Here is a 13,866-nt window from a genome sequence, read left to right on the forward strand (position 1 = left end):
CAAATATTATCAAAAGACTGCAATCCAAATTGAAGGCCATTCGAATTCTGACAAAAGGGCCTTTAACCCACTCCAGCCAGATTACTTTTTCCCGACTACGCAATCGGACAACCTGGATCTTAAGAGATTTTCCTCTCTTGTTTTGACTGATCATCACTTCAGCGAAGAGTGGTTGAGCTCGCCACTCCATCCTGCGTCTTCACAACACGGGGCGAAGGGAAGCCAAGTGATGGTTTGAGCCGTTGCATTATTTAGTTCCCATCCCGCTCTGCTCGTCACTGGAACGCCAATGTTGTTTTGCCCCGGCAGCTGCTGCATGCTTTGGGTCTGACAGAATAAATTGAGTGTGAACGACTGCAGGCAGGAGAGCTGCCCTAAGGCACACAGAATGCCAGAGAGAGGAGACAACCGTGACGCGGTTCTGATGAAGGACATCCAGTGCTTTTACATTCTGTGTCACATGTCATGTAAATGATGACATGTACATTTTGACATGATGTTTGGATAAACCTTAATCTTAATAACATTTGTCTCTATTAAAAAGTGTTCAACGGTTTGGGCCCTTACCATTGGATTTTAGGGACTGGCCTTTACATTATGTGTAATTTGCTTTCCTATCATGAGGGGGCAGCTTCGATCCAAAATAATCAAATCCACTGTAGCAATAATATTAATAATAATATTATGTGTAATTATATCAACTGTGTCCAATAATAGACTCATGCAGCATTATAATCACTATTTGTCATTTTAACGACAATTCTTTCACAGTAGAACATCTTACACCAAAGTAGAGCAGTGGAGAGTTTGCATAATACCTTGGCCTGACGGGATAGCTGTTGTAACCACTCATAACTTGGACAGGCCAATCAGTGTCAATCAAAACACCTCTTGAGAACACGTGAATTCTCAAGAGGTCATGGTTGCCCAGAAAATATTTGGTGACCTTCATGTTACTTCACAAAGGTCACACATCCATGATGTAACCTTTCATGTAATATGGGCTATTTTATTAAACGTCTATTCTATATGCAGTGAAAAGAATCCTCCAAATTCTGTTAGTGGGCTGCTGATGGTCCACTTCTGATAGAGAGAGGGAGGATACCACTTTGTGTGTGTTTAGAAAGGAGAACGTCTTAAATATCTGCTGTGCCTCAAGGCAACGGTATTGCATTTGAAAGATCAGAAACTGCTTAGTAACTCGGAAGACCAAGATGCTTGAGTGCTTGGGTCTTTCTTTTTTTCCTTCTCATTCTTGTTTTTCTTGTCAAGACGTGATCGATCAAAAGGTACATGAACGAAACATTGTGTTGGAGGCAAACGTTGGCGTGGGCGTTCAAAGATAGGCAGCATAAAGAACAAGACACACGCTTGGCCCCAGTGCCTTTAATATTAAAGTGCTCAGCCTAGCAGTACATTCTTGTTCACTAACATGCAATACTAAAAACAATGTCTTTCCTATCAATAGCAAGAAGAAAGAAATGGTAGCAATTTTCTTATAGTAAAAGGAAAACAACTGAAGAGTGAAAATTCAAGTAATGAACACAAAAAGCTCAGTCGTAATAGTCAGTAAATAAAACATGGGGTGGCACGTTCTGCTCGAAGATTAAGCGGTGAGGAAGATAGTGATTTGCCGGAGCAATTTGCAACAAAAAGGTACGATTTCAGAAGTAGTCGAAAAACGTATTTCACAGAAAACCAATCTCAGATATTTCCGTCTACCCACTTGGTTGATAAAGCATGTACATTTTGAAGGTAACTGTGTATATTATTGATACATCTTGAACGCTAGTCGGATATAATGCCAGATAAGAGCCGCCTGGGACTAGCCCACCCGAGATCATCGGCGCCAAGACTTATTTACAGAAGACGTCATGAAGGAACATAACGTACGCATTGCACTGAAACTTTTAACATGTTCTCAATCTCTAGTCGTTCTAAATGGGGGACAGCGGTGCTCCTTACAGCAATCAAGCACTTATTCACAATGTAAAAACAAAATCTCTATATGCATAGATGACAGATAGGATCTTTAGATGAATAGTCGATTTTTCTTCTATAGCTACGGTGCAGCGATCAAGGGTCCCCCACCCCCCCCCCCCCGCCCTCCCACCCCCTGGGTCTGCGAAAAAACATAAAGATCTGTTGATCATGAAAGGATAATGAAGCAGCACTACACATACTCAAGACATAAAAAGAACAGGTCATGTCATCACTGGAGGGGAGGAAGGGGAGGGAGGGGAGGGAGGGGGGGTGCCAAGAGGTCATTATACGTTTCCATGCCTTCCACACGTCTCACTCCAAGACAACCCCCAGAATCCTTTTCATTTCTTTGTGAGGGGAGAGAGATAGAGAGAGCGAGTGAGAGAGAGTGAGAGAGAGTGCGAGAGAGTGTCTGCTATACCATTCTACCAGATGTATCCTCCATCGTCGGCCTCTCCTTCCTCCTCTTCCTCCTCCTCCTCCTCTTCTCCGTTCTCATCCGCTTCTTTCTCTTCCTCGTCCTCCCATCCCACGCCGCTGCCGAAGTCACCGGAGTGTCCCACCACCTCGTCTGGGGGGGGGGAGGGGGATGGGGGAAACGGGGGGAGAGAGGGAGGGAGGGGGGCGACAGAGGGGTCATGAATGCAATCTGATCTGATAATAGTCTCACAGGGCCAGCCTCTCCCTTGGGAAGTCTGAGACACAGTGTTGATTAACTGCTTCAGGAACCGACTATTTGTCAGGAAGATCTTGATTGACATGCAAGCACAACCAATCAGGGATCAGACACCGGGAACGGTTTAGTAAAACAGACCAGTGGTGAAAGGAGTGATTTTAACAATTGCTCCGCTGTCTACCGACAGAAAAAATGAAAGCCTTAGGGGGCAGGCTGAATAAATCCATGAATGTAAATATGAGAATTTACCGGATTACCCCATGTCGCACCGGAGCTACGTCTGTCACTACGCCTGTCACTCACGCTACAATGCGTAGCATCGTGGCGTGAATGTTAATGCTACGTGACAATGCTGACGGCCAATGAGAATCGTGTCGTGGGTTTCTTCCAGACGCTTCACAATGTAACTTGCATTTTGGATCAAACATCATAACGAGCCACAAGGTGATGTTCAGTAGATTTCACTGTAACAACACCAAGATGCCCGGGCAAACCGGTTGGGACGGCCTTCCCCTCCGTGGTGCTGTGTGTGCAAAAACAAAAGTGCTTGGTCAAGCACTGTGTTTATGAAAAAAACATTTCTGGCATTAACTTCCAGAAGATCGGAAGTCACAGGCCTCAACACTACACTACACTGCAATGCACTACAACGCACTCACCTAATTTACACTTCCCTAGCCTACACTGCACTGCACCTCACTACACGCCACTACACTATACTGCTGCACTACCCTACCCTAAACTGCACTACAATGCACACCATTACCCTACTCTACCTTGCACTGTACTGCACAGCATTACACTACTCTACATTACACGAACACTGCACTGTACTAAACTGCACTGCTAAGGAAACAGGGCTCCAGACCTTTCTGTGTGCCATCCCCAGTTTGTTATTAAGAATGAAATGTCTCCGCCGTCGTATATATTCTCCCCCCTTATACGTTTTACACCTCTCTTTGAAATCATTGTCTTTTATCGATCGTCCTTTGAACGCCCATATGAAGCTCTCTGATGGGCCTAGGTGTGTGAAGGGGGCTGAATAAATAAACTTCCCTTCTTCCCCCCCCCCCCCCCCCCTGCCCCACTCCCCCAGCATTAAAACTCCCAGGCTCTTCTTACCACAGTCGGGGTTGCCGTGGATGCGAGAGCCCGCCATCTCCCCTCCCTGGGGGTCCACGCACCAGCACTCGCCCCGGCCCTGGTCGCACTGCAGCTTCCTGTAGTAGCCGTCCTCGTCACAGCTGGGGATGTACATGCCTGTAGGGGGGGGGCACGTGCACGCAAGCATGTGTGCACACACACACACACACACACACACACACACACACACACACACACACACACACACACACACACACACACACACACACACACACACACACACACACACACACACACACACACACACACACGTAGCGTGGAATGCATGTACACACACAGACACACACACATGCAACGTGTTAGGTATGCACGTACACACACACACACCCAAAAACACACACACACACATATCCAAAGTGGTATGCACGTACAAACACACACGCACACACATACACACAGACAAACACACGCACAGACACAAACACATACACAAGTGTTAAATATTGATATCCTCAGCCTTTGGTCGGTGTCTCGCTGATGCTGGAGATAAGTGCAGCATAAATGAGTCAGGCAACATCCTTTGTAGTGAGCCTGTGATAAGAGCGTCCGCGCAGGACAAAGGAGTGCGAGCTGCCTTGGAGCAGAACACAACAAAGCTCTTTTGATGTGATCGCTGTTGTTGTTAACCTTCAAACATCATCCAACAGGGCTGGTAGGTGTTTAAAGTGGACAGGCGGTTTGTATCGATTTATTCTCATCATTAAACTGTGAGAGTGACATTTTTTTGAAAATGTGGCCACGATTGCTGCATCACCGTTGGCACAACCCCTCAAGAACATTCTGTCCGGTGTTTTGAAGTTAATAACATTAAAACTCACTCCACGTCTCCAGCCACACCACTTAAAACAAAACCCAAGCCAAAACCAAAAGAGTAGTAGATCATAGCTTTCAAAATAGTGTTTCGCCCTGTTACAAAGCAGGAGGTATAAACACAGTGTTCTCGGGGAGCGAGGGAGCCAAACGGTTGCTTTAGCCTAGCGCACTCCCCAAAGCCGCGTCTCCGGACCTAATCCCACAGCGTGATGAGGGGTTAATCCCGGCCCTGAGCGTGTGATCGGTTAATGAGACTCAGACTCCTTCTTCCTATTCTTACACAAGACCATAGAAATACAAGCACGCGCCGCGTAGCTGCAAGCTAGCCGCACTAATCACAGGTTTGAATTAAAACGGAACGGTGTTGGGTTCCGAGATTAGTAGCGCAGCGCGGCACGTGGCTCACGTTGTGTGTAGGTTTAATGGTGGCGACGGGGTGGCTTTGTGATGTAATTGTATTGTAATGTAAAGTGTGGTATGGTAGGCCCTTATTGTGTGGTGTGTTTCTTTTTTGTGGCGTTTCCATGGCAACGTTGAGAAGCTTGCTCATGTGTCAGGTGCATAAGTGCATATTAGCCGGTAAACGATATAAACTGTACTGTTATATATACATAATAGATTTAATATGTAGTCATTTAGCAGACGCCTTCAGCCAAGCACCTTACAGTGGATATAGAGACAGATCATAAAGGAGCAGGTAGGTGGTAGTTCAATGTGGTTTGAACGCATAACCTTTCGAGTGAGACTACAAAGTGGTTGAGGTGTTTGGTATTGAATTGATTCTGCTGTATTTACCTCGATACGACAGGTTCCAGGTGTATGTAAGGTGCGGTATTTACCTGGATACTACAGATTCCAGATGTATATAAGGTGCTGTATTTACCTGGCTTCTTCTTGGCCACTTCTTGAACCTGGATCTTCTCCAGCTCAGCGAGACAGGGGGGCTCTGGGAACACAGGAATGTTGAACTCTTAACTCGGGTCTCGATCAATGATTCACATATTAACCGTGTGTTTAAGGAGATCGAGTGCTTCCAGTGAGATGTGACATGTTCAACGGCCCCTGAAAAGGTATTGATCGGCTGCAAGACGATTATTAGACTGAGAGTCTAATAAAATGATCGGTAATGCCGGGATGAGACGTTATGTCATTTTAGTATTTTTCAAGATGGCCAGCGTCTCAAACGAGGCGGTTATTGCATCCTACACTTTGAATCTGTGTTTTTTGGAGGAAACAGGAGATGCTGAACGTTACCCTGACGTATTTCGTCTTCTGCCCCTAGGAGTTGTTGGACAGTTTGAGAACGGTCAACACCTTTCAAACATGCTACACAAATTACATCGCATGAACTCACAAACTGAGACACGGGAGAGGGAGAGGGAGAGAGAGAGAGAGAGAGAGAGAGAGAGAGAGAGAAAGAGAGAGAGAGAGGGAGAGAGAGAGAAATAAGTGACACCGATGTAATAAATCAGAGAGAGAGAGAGAGAAAAGTCGTTTTTAAGTATAAATCAAAAAGAAATCCCTTATGTTTAGTTCTGAAGTATTTATAGCGTGACTTTAAGCCAGGTGGGGACTTATTCCCAGCGCTGAATAATTTAAGAATATAGTCAATGTAATCTAGGACAATGTAATGAAGGCCCAAGTTGGTGAAATGTCATGATGGACTAGTGAGGGACAAGAGCAATGGAAGCACTAATTTGTGTCACATTTAAAATACACAATGCAAAACTCGGGAGGACCACTGGTAAATGACTGTCTTCATCTCACATTAATTGTAGGCAAAGTCACCAAATGTTTAGCAAGAAATAGAGATGATGATGAATATAAAGCAAAATTTGAGAGCTCTCTGCTCGGTATTGGAACAGTATGTGATGATGTGAGTATGTGATTCCATTAAATCACTGATATATCGATTGTACTATTTCTACTAACTTATGGATTGAGATTTAAGGAATGAAATTATCATGACATTTAACAATACGTCATCCGCTAATGCCACGTTGCCATTCAATCTCTATTTATAGTCATTTTCCCTTCTTCCTACTCATGTCATCCCATTTTCATCACCGATTGCGGTCGGCCATTTTGTGCACACTCACTTTCCCGCCAGAAGCAGAAGCACCATTCGGCCGTGGAGACCTTGCCGTCCTTGAAGCTGTCGCAGGAGTTGAAGAAGGGTCGGATGCACACTTCGTACTTGTCCAGGTTAATGGCGGCCAGCTCGCCGTGGTCTAGATAGAGGTCGCCGTTGCTGTCCAACTTGGAGAACATCCAGCCAATGGAGTCCTTGCAGCTGGCCCCCAGGCTCTTGTCCAGCGCTGCGTGGGGAGATGGGAGTGGACGATAATTTGTTAAGTGTCCGCTGGTCAGGACCAATAGCGCTTAGCTTGTAAGTAACAGTTAATGCACAAGCGTTAATTCGACCTCTAATTTATTGATGATGTGTGATCATGTTTTCCACGTGTGTGCATGGGCATGTGTGTGTGTGCCTGCTCGCGTGTGTGTGTGTGTGTGTGTGTGTGTGTGTGTGTGTGTGTGTGTGTGTGTGTGTGTGTGTGTGTGTGTGTGTGTGTGTGTGTGTGTGTGTGTGTGTGTGTGTGTGTGTGTGTGTGCCTGCCTGAGTGCATGTGTGTGTGTGTGTGTGTGTGAGTGTGTGAGAGTGTTTGCCCCACGTATTCAGAGGTGGTGAAGCATAGAGCAGCAACTTTTGGGACCACACGCTGCTAGCTGACCTGAGGCGGTGCCAGTGCCCGGTTTGCCCGAGTTGTTCTGCTTGGCGTTGCCATGGAGAAGCTGGAACCAGTCTCTCAGGCGGTCGCCCAAATCCGCCAAGTCCTGGCCGGTGCACGTCTCTGTTGTGGGAGAGGAGGACAGAAGAGATCCGCAGGGGTTGAACTTCAGGGAGCAGGACTTGGTTTGGGCCATTCGGTACCTTTAATGCCAACTGAGATTCTCAAAGAGATCGCTGTGTATGTTCAAATCACGTCCACAACCATTTTGCTATTTATATGTATATATAAATATTTCTATTTCATACCTTATATTTTCCATTTTGATTTTATATTGTATTTTTATTGCTGTTTTTGGTTTTCTCTTGTTTATATAATTGTTCCTTATCACTTATAAAGCACTTTGTATTATTATTGTATATTTATTTCCTTTATCTATAATATTATTTCGTTTTTTCATTTACATTCTGTACAGTACAGTAGTTTTCCACACCTACATTCCCAATGCCTTACGCTGTGCTACAGAACAGCATTTCCACAATGTCACTTCATCACGGTCATCGGCCTGCTTCATTCCGAAAATAATGATGCCTAAATATGTATTTCATGTTTCCAAATGAGAAACATGAGGCTAGCATTTCATTCCATTGATTATTCCACATTTTTCACAGGCCCGGGAGCTGCAGACAATCAATGCAGTTTGCCTCCAATGAGAGTATACACTCTAAATAATTAATCAGCACATGATTGAAAGGGCATTTCAGTGACACGGGGGGATATTTAGCTAAGCCCAATCTTTGAAATTGGTGACTATCGATCTAAAAAAGTTCAATATTGCATCCGCTGCATTCGTCGGGAGGATAATATGGAGTCTCTGTTGTAATCTGAACACTGCGTTCATTTAGGTTAATCTTGCTTTGTCAGCGAGTTTGGTCAAGTGCCATTAAAGTGCCATGTCAGATGACTTTGCCTCGCCATACTTTACTGTAGCAAACTCAAACTCAACATCACAAAAAGGTTGGGACGTTTTGACCGGACGAATGGGGCAACGCAAACGCGGAATTAAATATTCAGAAAGGGGGTAAATGCAAAAACAACAAGGGTTTACCGTGTTTAGTCTCGGTGTTGGTGAACGGCACAGAGGGTGTAGAGCAAGGGCAAAAGCCGGCACACTTGATGCTCAGCTCCTTGCCTGACAGACACGCCTGCTGCTGCAACTTACACTGTCAGGGAGAGAGGGAGAGAGGGAGAGAGGGAGAGAGAGGGAGAGATAAGGAGATGCAGAGAAATACCGGCGAGGGGGGGAATGACGCGCGTAGAAAAGTGGAAAGAGAGGTGGGACGGCGGAGGATGATGACGCCGTGTAGCTAAAACATTTATGGGGGTGACCGCGGAGAGAGAGAGAGGGAGAGAGGGAACAGAGATTGTTCATTCAGATGAGACAGTGCACTTAGTGTGTTAGGGGCGAGAGGGAGGGGTTGTGGCTGTGAGTTGTCATTTTCCTGCTGTGTTGTGAACTCGTTCAAGGTCAAAGTTAAACACAATACATAAATCGAAATATAATGCAAATAATTCAATGTACATTTAAAATAAAGCCAGGCAGTGGCCAGACGATGTCTGACGATCTCCGGGGAGTGATTAATCATGTGACTGCACACACCCAGAACCATCGCTCTCTGGAGTGATGAACGATGCTACCTGGCCATATATAGATATACATATACATATATATATAGATATATATCCAAACTTTTTTTTAAATGACTCCAGCAGTTTACTTCCTTCCCCTGAAGCCTTCTTCGGCCAAATGAATAAAGAACTATGTCCGGCAAGAGGAATACGAAAACTGGAGGTAGGGAGAAAAAACTAACCAGAACCAGAACCAGAACCAGACATGATCACGAGACGTTTACCTCTGAGGCATAGTTGTGTCCGTCCGAGCCACACACGGGAGAGGACGCGGTCACAGGACAGGGCTTGCAGCTGCTGTCCCGGTTCTTCAGCGGCTCCGGCTGCCTGGCTCTTTGGATGTGATACAGTAAATTACATTTAAAAACCAAATGGCCAATGTCGTAGCATATGTCAGCCATGATCCAACCCGACCTGTGACATCCACTCCAGCTACATTGACTTATTCATTGTGTCCAATAAAGCAAACACAGGTCATGTGATTATGTTGCCAACGCAGCATGTAGAACGTGCCTGAATGTAAAGTTGTTCTTCGACGTTATATCTTAAGAACACATTTACACCTTTGATTTATGAGCTCTGTGACTGCAACAACACACAGCACATATCAAAAGTATAAAACTCTTATATGAACCCGAACTTGCTTCAATATCTACACATAACTTTGTGCCAAGGACCTCTTTCCAACTAGACCTCGAAGATTTGACTTTCCTGGCTAAACTCTGGTTATTTGTCAAAGATATAAAAAGCGATAACTATGTTGTATCGATGTGTTCCAGCAGAGACAACAGAGACTCATTAAAAAAAATGTAATGCACCAACAGCCATTAGGAAAACAGGATGGGGGGGATGGCAGGATGGCATCCTAATGATAAGACACGTAGGGTTTGAGTCACGCTAGAATGCGTACCTGTCATGGAACTGGACCCCTGCTTACTTTGTGACACTGACATGGTGATTAGCGCCGTACAAGCACACAGCACGCCGCGTCTTGCTTCCCTGCTACCTAATGACGCTAGGCCGCTTCAGCTAGTACCGATTATGGCGTTGCCTAGTTGCTCTCACTATCTCCGAGGTGACTCAATAAATTAAAAAGGGTCTTTATTGGAAAAGATAAATACCACAAGCAAATTTAAGAGGTGGTAATGATTCGGCCCGTTAATTCTTTTCTGACTGCAAATCAATTTTCTCCCGCCATATCCCCCCTCCCCCTAAAAGCTGAAGTCTAAATCACTGCCATGAGAATACTTGGGAATTCTCATTCTAACCATGGCGATGCAAATGGCCAGGAGTCCAACAACACATTGGGGGAAGGCAGTCTTTATTCTTCATCATCTTCTCAAATTGACAAAACAACTTACCAACAAGTACGGCCGACTTGTTCGGACCACGTCTTCTGTCCACCTCCTTGATTAATCAGCGCATCTCTCAGCAGGAGTGTTCTAGCCCAAATGACATCACTCCTGACTCATGGCATTCTCTGGCACCGTTTCCCAGGCTACGATCAATAGATCTCCAGCCGGGCTGCAATGACCTTCTCTTTAATTCGGCTACACTTCAATACTCTACACTCTAACACAGCCTCACTGAGACAGCTATACTCTGATAGAGCTACACTGAGACAGCCACACTCTGATACAGCTGAGACAGCTACACTCTAATACAGTTCCAATAAGACAGCTGCATTAATACAACTTTTCCACTACAGAAAAGCCCTGCCTCTCTCGGATCTAATAACAAGGATTGAATATGGGCTATCGGCCTTCCAGTTGGAGGAAATGTTCGAGGGAGGAGGTGGAAGGAGAGGGGCGAAAGGATGGGGGTACTTAGTTGACTACCCAGATTATTTCAGTTTTTAAACATACGTATCCTTTTTGGGGCATTCCGCTGCACCCGACCACTGAGCTATGGTGTGTTCGAGATGCATCGTACACCACACGCACGGGTTTCTCTTGTGACGCAATTTCCCGGCTTGTAGCACTTATAGCACTTCTGTCGAAGAAAGCTGGGAGATTTCCCAATTTGCAACTCGTGCGGACGGTGTACGATGCATCTGGAACACACCACTCGACCGCTACGTGCACGTTGAGTTTGAATGCTCCTTCAGACAGGCGTGTGTGGGCCTCACCTGTTCTCCAGCTTCTTCCGGTTGACGCACATGGCCCGCTGGTAGCCCTGGGCCACACAAACCTTGTGGCGGCTGCATCGCACCTTCTGACACGGGTCCTTGGTGGTGTCCAGGGCTGCACACACACACACACACGGGGGGACGAGGAACCACAGCGTTGATACGGTGTCACCACGGGATACGAGTACCCAACACCATGTTGTGTACAACGTAACAACACAACACAATGGTGTGTTGTAGCGCTCTCGTGCTCTTTCTCACTCTCGCTCTCTCTCTCTCTCTCTCTCTCGCTCTCTCACTCTAGATGTGCGAATATACAATATCCATACATAGTTACATATAGTTGTGTGTGTGTGTTCAGGAGTGTGTGCGTATGGATCTGGGCGTGCGTGTTACGGGAGAGACACAACTTTCACAGTTGTTCTTTAGTGTTTGACGGATCTCGTCTTAGCGACAAGATAAGGACAAAGAGGAAAGAGGTCAGATGTGATCGGAAAGGATCTGTGGTGCCAGCTAGATTCCCTATCCGCGCGGCGCCGGACCCGTCTGCAGGCCCAGGGTCCGGGCCGGATAGAGCCTCTCTGCTGACCCCGGATCGCCCTGATAGAGCTTAACGCGGCGGGGGTCCAGAGTGTGCAGGACTGACTTTCACTGACATCACGGCAAAAAACAAGGAGGCCGACCTGTCATGAGTGAGGCGCCGCCTGGCCAATCGCACGGCAGGGGGTCTCCAGAGGCGGGCTTCTGGTTAATTGCCCCCTACCCCCACACATGCAGGGTTCGATTCAACACATTTCTGTGTGTCTGTCCGTTCCATCTGCCTGCTCGTCAGTCCGCTTGTCTGTTTATTCACCCGGCCTGTCAGTCTGTGTGTCTGCCTGCCCTGCCTTCCCGTCTGTCTGGCTGTTCGTCTGTCCTTTCTGCTCACTCTCCTCTTCACTCTCCTGCTATTAATCCTCCCTTCCTTGTAAGTCGAAGGGAGCATTCGACGGTGCTCTCGGTTTTTCCTGCCCGTGGCGTCTTCAAACATCCTCACGTCCTCCCCTTTCCCACCCGGGCGCCTCCACCACCAGCACCACCTCCACCACCTCCACCACCTCCACCACCTCCACCACCTCCACCACCACCACCACCACTACCAACAGCGCTGCCCGCTCCATTGATGCTCAGCAGCGGGGGCCAGTGAGGGGGTGAGTGACAAGCCGCCATCGCCGGGGGAGACGGTTAAGGCCGTGAGACACTGAGGCAGCCTGAAGCAGACGCCGGCCAGAGTCCACCCCTCCTGGCCTCACCGGCGGACAGGCTGGCAGCGGGCCAGGCCTCCCAAGTGCGTACGCCCTAGTAGGTGGTGTCCTTAGGCTCCACAGAATGAGGTGTGGGAGGAACGGGTTCGGAGAGAGGAGGACTTCAGAGGCCTTGCACTGGAAGCGGAGGATGAGAGCAATGTCGAGCTTGCGCGAGTGCGTGCTTTGCGTTTAATTTTTGGTTGATTTACATTTGGTTGTACTTAAGCTCGTCTAAAGAATAGATGGTAAGTAAATCGAACCGTATTCTCACAGGGAAAATATTGAAAACCAGGTCTGTATCGTGCTTTCATTAGATTCAAGTCCAGGGTCCATATCAAAGCAACATGAGCTTCAAATGGATACCCAGTCCTCCTGCACATACGTTAACCTGTTCAAGGGGAAGGAATTAAGAGTCTGTTTGAGCTGAATGCTATTGAACTTCAAAGAGATCTTGCACAAAACAAGTTTTCTGATGATTCCCATGCTCACTAAGGGTGGATCTGGCCGATATGTACAGGACCAAGTAGCCAGCCATGAGTTCTGGAGACATACAGAACGACCTGTCGTTCCTAGTCCGCAGCAATCCCAGTCCGCAGCAATCGCTCTGAACTGAATTTATGAATTAATTAATGAATTAAAGAAATGGGAACCTGCTGTGTGCTCAGACATATAGGCTCAGTATGACTCCCCACTAAGGCCTTTCTCATCAATCGGAAATATTCAAATCGAATCACTTACTTTTCCAAAATATAAATAATATAAATAATTATATTTAGGCAAGGCAAGGGAATATTACTATTTCAATGCTAATATTGGCCTCAGTTTGGTCACAGAACGGTTTCAAAACCACTCATACAGATTTCAAGGCTTTTTGCAGCCTATCTCCGAACCAAAAAACAACGATGTACCGTGCAAATTACAGAGAGGCTGGGCCGCATTTCCGGCTAACCCTGAAATAAGAAGCCATCTTTATCCTCCTCATCTTTTATTCCACACTCGTGCTTTTGTGGCGCCGAGCAAACGAGCGCCGCTAGACGCCGAGGTTCCTCCCGCGGAGAGAGGGCTACGCTTCACCTCGGCTGTGCCACACGGCTCCAGCCTAATATAAGTAGCTCTCACGTTCCCATAGAAACCAAGCCCAGAGGGGCCCGAGCAGCTCTGCGCGGTGATTTCCGAGTCCCCAGTCGCGCTGATGTGTTTATGAACCCTCCGCGGGGTCGGCCCTTTATGTCTGCTTCTCTTCACTGTCGTAAGAAAACGAAAAAAAGTAAATAATCAAGAAGTATAGAAACGAAAGCGTGCGTGTATAAAGACACGAGTATTGATTTTTCGGCCCCCATCGGCTCTCTCTCCTCTACTGGTTTCTCCCCCCTCCCTTCCTTCCCGCCGTTTCATTTC

At 46.7% G+C, this 13,866-nt stretch overlaps 1 protein-coding gene across 1 annotated transcript in view; it reads right to left on the reverse strand.

Moving 5' to 3' along the window:
• Positions 1 to 2,121: 2,121 nt before the first annotated feature.
• The window catches only part of LOC130371870 (testican-2-like), a 31,373-nt gene continuing 19,628 nt past the window's right edge, over positions 2,122 to 13,866 (reverse strand). Inside the window, exons 3-10 of the mRNA XM_056577730.1 lie at positions 11,183 to 11,297; positions 9,279 to 9,387; positions 8,474 to 8,588; positions 7,369 to 7,488; positions 6,736 to 6,954; positions 5,520 to 5,582; positions 3,782 to 3,919; positions 2,122 to 2,554 (exon numbers count right to left, since the gene is read on the reverse strand). Of these exons, the coding sequence (XP_056433705.1) occupies positions 2,409 to 2,554; positions 3,782 to 3,919; positions 5,520 to 5,582; positions 6,736 to 6,954; positions 7,369 to 7,488; positions 8,474 to 8,588; positions 9,279 to 9,387; positions 11,183 to 11,297 (1,025 nt within the window). The 3' untranslated portion in view covers positions 2,122 to 2,408. The remainder of the gene's footprint in view (positions 2,555 to 3,781; positions 3,920 to 5,519; positions 5,583 to 6,735; positions 6,955 to 7,368; positions 7,489 to 8,473; positions 8,589 to 9,278; positions 9,388 to 11,182; positions 11,298 to 13,866) is intronic.

This window comes from Gadus chalcogrammus, chromosome 18 (assembly GCF_026213295.1).
Source record: "Gadus chalcogrammus isolate NIFS_2021 chromosome 18, NIFS_Gcha_1.0, whole genome shotgun sequence".
In the NCBI taxonomy this organism is placed as follows: domain Eukaryota; kingdom Metazoa; phylum Chordata; class Actinopteri; order Gadiformes; family Gadidae; genus Gadus; species Gadus chalcogrammus.